The 7039-nt window shown below is 43.1% G+C and overlaps 1 protein-coding gene across 1 annotated transcript; it reads left to right on the forward strand.

Annotated features, from left to right (window-relative positions):
• Positions 1-218: 218 nt before the first annotated feature.
• On the forward strand, positions 219-4873 carry Itgb1bp2 (integrin beta 1 binding protein (melusin) 2). Its single transcript, XM_005401667.2, has 11 exons — positions 219-404; positions 788-837; positions 923-979; positions 1059-1201; positions 2256-2350; positions 2453-2511; positions 2650-2720; positions 2826-2925; positions 3789-3902; positions 4131-4193; positions 4483-4873. Exons 1-11 carry the CDS (start codon positions 341-343, stop codon positions 4705-4707), a joined length of 1041 nt encoding a protein of 346 aa, XP_005401724.2. The 5' UTR covers positions 219-340; the 3' UTR covers positions 4708-4873.
• The last annotated feature ends 2166 nt before the right edge of the window (positions 4874-7039 follow it).

Genomic DNA, 7039 nt, shown 5'->3' on the forward strand with positions numbered 1-7039 from the left:
ATTTGTTTCTGAGCAGCTGCTGGTATGTCAGAGGCTTGGAATTGGCAAAATCTAAAACCGTCTCAACAGTAGTTAGCTGACCTCACACAAGTTCCAAGTGCTGCTCTGCTTGATCCTTTTTTTTCCCCTGGAGCCTAAGAGCTAAAGTTCTCATAAGCTCCTTCCTATTGGCTGGGAAGACCAGTTGGAGTTCCTTGTCCATGTTAGGAGGTGTATGCTTTCTGAACTAAAGATAGAACCAGCAGGCCCTTCCAGGCAGCTAAAAGCCTCCAGAGTAAGAGGTGTTCCCTGCTCGGCAAACTCCTTGAAATACCCTTTCAGTAATTCTACCAGTACCTCCATGTCTCTACTCTGCCATAACAAAGGCTGTGGGCAACAATTTGACCCCAATATCAACCTTCCTGGTGAGTAAATCTTGACCTGGCCAGGACATCTGTGGTGCTTGGGAGTGGGTGGTCAGCTGTGGGGCTGTCTTGTTAAGCAGGGAGAGAAAAACGATGTGCTGGCTGTAATTGGTCTAAATGATAAATCTTTGCTGAAACATTTTATATCATACGGGAAGAAAACAAACATACCAGGTGTAGTGGTGTACATCTGTAATCCCTGCACTCAGGAGGCTGAGGCAGGAGGATCGCTGTGAGTTCAAGGCCAGCCCAGGCTACAAAGTGAGCTCAAAGCCAGCCTGAACTGCATAGTGAAACCCTGCCTCAAGAAGACCAACAACAACAAAATAACCTGGAGAAAAACATTGGTATAGTTATCTTCATTTTTCTACTGATATTCACAGATTCCTGTTGCTATCACCCAGGGGTCCCAATCTTCCATGATGCACTCAAGGTGAGGAGTAGGTGAGGGATAGCAAGAGCATTTCACAAAGGAAATACACCTAGGAATCTAAACTCATCTGGGTCTCTGTTACCAGGGTTGGTCCTGCTGCCAAAAGCGAACTGTAGATTTCTCTGAGTTCTTAAACATCAAGGTAAATTCCTTCATTTCCTTCGATTCTACTCCTAATAGAAGAATTCTATTTCTAATCCTTTTCTCCTTATTTATACCAGGGCTGTACTATGGGACCACACTGTGCTGAGAAGCTTCCTGAGGCCCCTCAATCTGAGGGCCCTACTACAAGTTCACTTCAGGAGCAAAAACCTCTGAATACAATTCCAAAGTCAGCAGAGACCTTGCGCCGAGAGAGGCCTAAGTAAAGAGGAAACCCCTGTGTTTTCCCTACATTTAGGCAACATCCTAAGAGTGATTAAATGGATCATTGGGATTTGGTAAATAAAGACCAGAGATGTGAGGAGGGTTTAGAAAGTATATACAGTATTCTCTGCCTTAGGGGAAATTTGTGCCTGGAAATGAAATGTCCACTGCCCTAAGGGGCTCTGAGGATGCTGGGATAGATTACTTTGAGTCAACAGAGTAGGTAGCCCAAAATAATATGCTTAGTAGGTAATAATACAAAGGGGATTGTTGAGAATGACCTTTTTTTTTTTCCTGGAAAAGAGCTTTAAGATAAATCTTACATAGAAAAAAGGAAGTACTGGCAGCGAGGAGGCTACAGAAAATAATTTTGTGGGATTAGTAAGAGCAACAGAAGAAAACCATGTTAGGTCCATGATTAGGAAGATGAGAGGGTACAGTTCATTTAGAGCAGGTGAGTAGATGAATAAAAGAAGCTTTGGGGATTTATTTCCCTAGGGTTGAGGAATGTGGGATGTTCACAAAGATGAAATTGGCAGTGGGTTGAAATTGATTAAGGTATGTGAAATGCATGTACCAACTTCCCAAAACAGCCCACCATTATTTAATGCTAACATACACTAACAAAAAGAAGTACAAGGGGGAAAAATTGGCAGTGTGGTAACTACCCCAACTTTCCCAAGCCTGCCTCACTTTGAGCAGATTCAACTGCATTATCACAAGTGAGTGTTGGAGCCGGCAGTCAGGATTAATGGGCCAAAACTAGCTATTTTCTTTTTTTTTTTTTCTGTACCAGGAATCAAACTCAGGACCTTGCGCTTGCCAGACAGGAGCTTGGGCCACTGAACTATGTCCCTGGCCCCAATAGGCCAAAACTAAATCACCTGCTAGGTGTGGTGGAACAGGCCTGTAATCCCAGCACTTGAGAGGCTAGGGCAAGATCACTGAGGCCAGCCTGGACTCCATAGTGAGTTCAAGGCCAGCCTGAACTGAACTACATAGTGAGACCCTGTCTCAAAAAAAACCCTAAATCACCTACCTGTAACTCCTAGGTCTGAGTTGCCCCTGAAGCTGCTGCCACTAAATATATCTCATGTCCTAGAAATGGCACTGGAACAAAAAGAACTAGACCAGGAACCTGGAGCAGGTAGGAGAATTCTTAGGAGGGCTGGTCTCACAGACGAATTTGATGGAATGGCATTGGGGTGGGGGAAATGAATAGGTTCCTGACTGTATTTCCCTTGCCCAGGAATTGATAGTAGTCTGATCCAGACTGGTTCCAGCTGCCAGAACCCAGGATGTGACGCAGTAAGAGTTTTGGGCAGTTCACGTATGTGGCTGAGAGATGTTGCACTTGAAAATGACTAAGTATAAACATGGGGGTTAGTGGGGTACATCTTAGAATGACTTGATTCTTTTTTCCTAATGCTTCTTTATCCTTGTTAGGTTTACCAAGGTCCAGAAAGTGATGCTACTCCATGTACCTACCACCCAGGAGCACCTCGATTCCATGAAGGGTGAGGGAGGGGACTAGGTAGTTTGTGAGGCAGGTTTCTCCCAATATTGATCATAGTGTGGAAGCTTGGGGGTAGAAATTCAATGAAATTATCTTCCTGCCTCAGGATGAAGTCTTGGAGCTGTTGTGGCATCCAGACCCTGGATTTTGGGGCATTCCTGGCACAGCCAGGATGCAGAGTTGGTAGACATGACTGGGGGAAGCAGGTAAGCCCCAGCTTTCCTGATTCTTGACTAGAACCTGATCCCAAAGATAAACTCCTCCCTATACCTCATGGCCAAGTACCCTGTCTTCTTTTTTTAGTATAGACCAAAGAAGATGTAGCTCCTGGGCCAGGTGTGTGGGTCAGTGGTAGAGTGCTTGCCTAGCATGTGCAAGGCCCTGGGTTCTATCCTCAGCACTGCCAAAAAAAACAAAAAGATTTTGCACCTTATTCCTCTATAACCTAGAGGGCTTGGCCATACCATAAGTCCTGTTAATATTTGTGAGACTCTGGCTGGGTGTCTTCTCCACATACCTGATGAGAGCTTCTCTTGGGTTAAGAGTTTCTTCCTTCCTTCCTTCCTTCCTTCCTTCCTTCCTTCCTTCCTTCCTTCCTTCCATCCTTCCTTTCTTCCTTTCGTTTTTCCTTCCCTCCCTCCCTCTCCCTCTCTTTCTTTCTTTTTCTTTCTCTCTCTCTCTCTAGCTTGCTTTGCTTTGCCTTGCCTTGCTTTCTGCAGTGCTGAGGGTTGAACCCAGGGTCTTCACACTGAGCTATACCCTAGCCCTTTTCATTTTTTAAAACAGGGTCTTGGGGGTCTGGAAGTGTCCCAAGTATAGGATCTTCCATCTCCGCAGAGTTTGGGTGTATCACTGGGTTGCCACACTTCTGTGAAAACAGCAGAACCATTCTGGAAAGCGATACACGTTTGTTACAAGGAGTTCTTGGGGAAACAGGAATGAAGCCCAGGCTGGACGTTTAAACTTGTGATCTTCCTGCCTCAGCCTTCCACAGTGCTGGGATTACAGGCATGTACCACCACCTGTAAGAGTTTATTCTTACCATTCATATTTCACATCTTCTCTTTAGCTGCCAGCATCTTGCCGCCATGATTGGCACCAGACAGATTCCATAGTAGTGATGACTGTGTATGGCCAGATTCCACTTCCTGCATTCAACTGGGTGAAGGCCAGTCAAACTGAGGTGAGGAATGATCTGATGCAGGGTGGAAGGCTAGTGGATTGGATGATAGTACAGTCTCGCAGGCAGAGGTGCTATATGCAGTTAACCTGTAGGCTCCATAGTCTCCTGAGAGGAAGGGAGAGAACTATTACGTCTGAGTTGTCTGGCTGACCTATGGATCACACCTCTGGCCTGTCTCTGTCACAATGACTTGTTCTGACCTTCTACCATTGTAATTCTTTTGTTCAGCTTCATGTCCACATTGTCTTTGATGGTAACCGTGTGTTCCAAGCACAGATGAAGCTCTGGGGGGTAAGTGAAGACAAGGAGGGGAGGAAGATAGGGTGAAAGAAGGGCTAGACTGGAATAAATAGAGAATGTCCTGAGGGAAACATTTTTAATGGGAACTTCATTTGCTTTCATATTCCCTCCCCCTTCTTTCTCCTCGTCCTCCTCTCTTTCATCCCTCTCCCTCTTTCCCATTTCTTTCCTCCCTTTCCCTTTTTTATTTTTCTCTCCTCACCCCACCCAAACCCCAATTCCTTTGATTCCCTTTGTTCGTTCTTTCTCTTGTGTTCCTCTGTCTTTCCCTCCTCCTCAGGTCATAAACGTGGAGCAGAGCTCTGTCTCTTTGATGCCATCTCGGGTGGAAATCTCCCTTGTCAAGGCTGACCCAGGATCCTGGGCCCAGCTGGAGCACCCCAGTGCACTAGCTGAGAAGGCTAGGGCAGGGGTTATGGTAGAGATGGATGAGGAAGAATCTGAGGATTCAGATGATCTGAGCTGGACAGAGGAGGAGGAAGGGGAGGAAGCAATGGGGGAATAGGGACACCAGATAGTTTAGTGCCTAGCTAGGACTCCAGTGACTCCCTTAGACTCTCTGGTTGACCGTGTGGTATCATAGAGCAGTAGGAGGCTAAGGAAGGAGAGAACAAGACTGTCCAAACCGTACTGTTTTATCCCATAAATAAATCTTGTATTCTACAGTTTCACATAGTGTCATTCTCTCACCCCACTATGTAAAAGATAGTATTCATTCCAACTTCCTTGTGTGCTCAACACACATGTGAAAACAAGCACATGTACATGTATTCTGTTCTTCAAAACCACCAGGTATTTACTGGGTACTTCCTCTGTGCCCAGTTATGTGTTAGGTGCTTTAGAGATACCTGAGAAACAGATTTACTCATTCCTCTCGAGAAAACTGCATACTGGCTGACAAGTCAAGGCTACATGAAATAAGAATAAATATTATCAGATAGTGTTACAGTGCTAAATTGTATAGTATAGTTTTTTCTTTTTATCTTTTGAAATTCTTTTGTACAATGTTTAAGATCTGTAGAAATCAAAAGAATGGAGACATTACATGGGTTGGAATAAAAACAGAAGGCTCCATGGAAGAAATAGCATTTTTAAAATTTTGTTTTGTTTGTGGTACTGGGGAATGAAATCATGGCCTTTGCACTGAGCTATATCCTCAGGCTGTTTTTTTGTTTTTTTTTTGTTTTTTAACCTTAATGGAATTTGTTTATTTATTTTTAGTTTTTTGAGACAAGGTCTTACTATGTAGTCTAGACTGGCTTTGAACTCACTATATAACCCATGCTGGTCTTGAACTTATGGTGATCCCCCTGCCTCAGTCTCCCAAGTGCTGGGGTTACAGGTGTGTACCATCATGCCTGGATTTTTTTTTTTTTTTTTTGTCTCTTTGAGACAGGGTCTCGCTATGCAATTCAGGCTGGGCTTAAGCTCACTTTGTAGCCTAGGCTGGTCTGAGACTTGCAACGATCCTCCTGCCTCAACCTCCCGAGTGCTCAGATTACAGGCATCTGGCTTTGTTGATTTAGTCCTGAACATATTTTTTCCACAATTTTTTTATTAGTGCATATTGGTTGAACAGATCAATGGGTGTCATTTTTTTTTTCTGGTACCAGAAATCGAACTCACAACACTGTGCGTGCCAGACAGGCTGAGCTAAATCCCCAGCCCCCAATGGGTGTCATTTTGGCAGACTTGTAAATGTACATAATTTTAATCACTTCCCCCCAATTATCCCCTCTTCTGTACTATTCTCCCTACTTCCACATTTTTAGGGGATTTCAATGCATATAATGTATTTTTTATCAGTACATGTTTGCAGTTGCATAGTGTTTACATTCAGCTTGGAGGTTTGATACATATAGATAGGCATCTTGATCATTTTTATTCCCCCTGACCCCCTGCCCCTCTTTCCCCAGATGCTTTTCCTATCTTTATAGAGTCTACTTCACTGTTTCTCAACATGGCTCTTTATTTTGCTGTTTAAATTATTTCTATTTTTGAACTGGGCCTGGTGGCACATGCCTGTAATCCCAGCACTCAAGAGGCTGAGGCAGGAGGATCACTAAGAGCTCAAGGCCAGCCTGGGTTACATTGTGAGTTCAAAGCCAGCCTAAACTACATAGTGAGACCCTATCTCAAACAACAACAGCAACAAAAAAGTGTTTAAATTTTTAGTTTCAGACCATGGGATATTTAACCTGACTTATTTCACTTAGCATTATGGTCTCAAAATCCATCTATTTTTGATCATATTCATCTTTCCTATTACCTACCCTTATCATCCATCCCCTGCCTCCCTCTCCCCCTTATTCCCTTCCTCTTGTCTAGTAAGAGGCACCCTTCTACTTTCTTGTCCTCTTTTTTAGATTCCATATTTTAGGGAGAACACTAGATATTTGTCTTTCTGAGTCTGTTTTATTTTGTTCAACATGATCTGCAGATACATCCATCTTTCTCCAAATAACAAATTCTTTGGTTTTTTTTAAATGGCTGAATAATACTCCATTATGTATAATATACAAGACTTTTTTTTGTGAAGTCATCTCTTGCTGGGCACCTAGGCTGCTTCCATATCTTGACTATTGTATATTATGCTGCAATAAATGTGGGTATACAGTTATCCCTATAGTCTGCTGATTTTAATTCCTTTATTATCAAAGAATGGTATAGTTAGATCAAATAGTAGCTTTGTTTTTAATTTTTTTTGGGTACCTCCATACTGATTTACATAGTGGCTATTGCTAATTTACATTCCCACTAGCAGTATAGAAGGGTTTCTTTTTCCCCAAGTCCTCATAAGCAATTTTTTCTTTTCTTTTCTTTTCTTTTTTTTTTTT

The sequence above is a fragment of the Chinchilla lanigera genome, unplaced genomic scaffold, assembly GCF_000276665.1.
Source record: "Chinchilla lanigera isolate Chin_1 unplaced genomic scaffold, ChiLan1.0 scaffold00074, whole genome shotgun sequence".
Taxonomy (NCBI): Eukaryota; Metazoa; Chordata; class Mammalia; order Rodentia; family Chinchillidae; genus Chinchilla; species Chinchilla lanigera.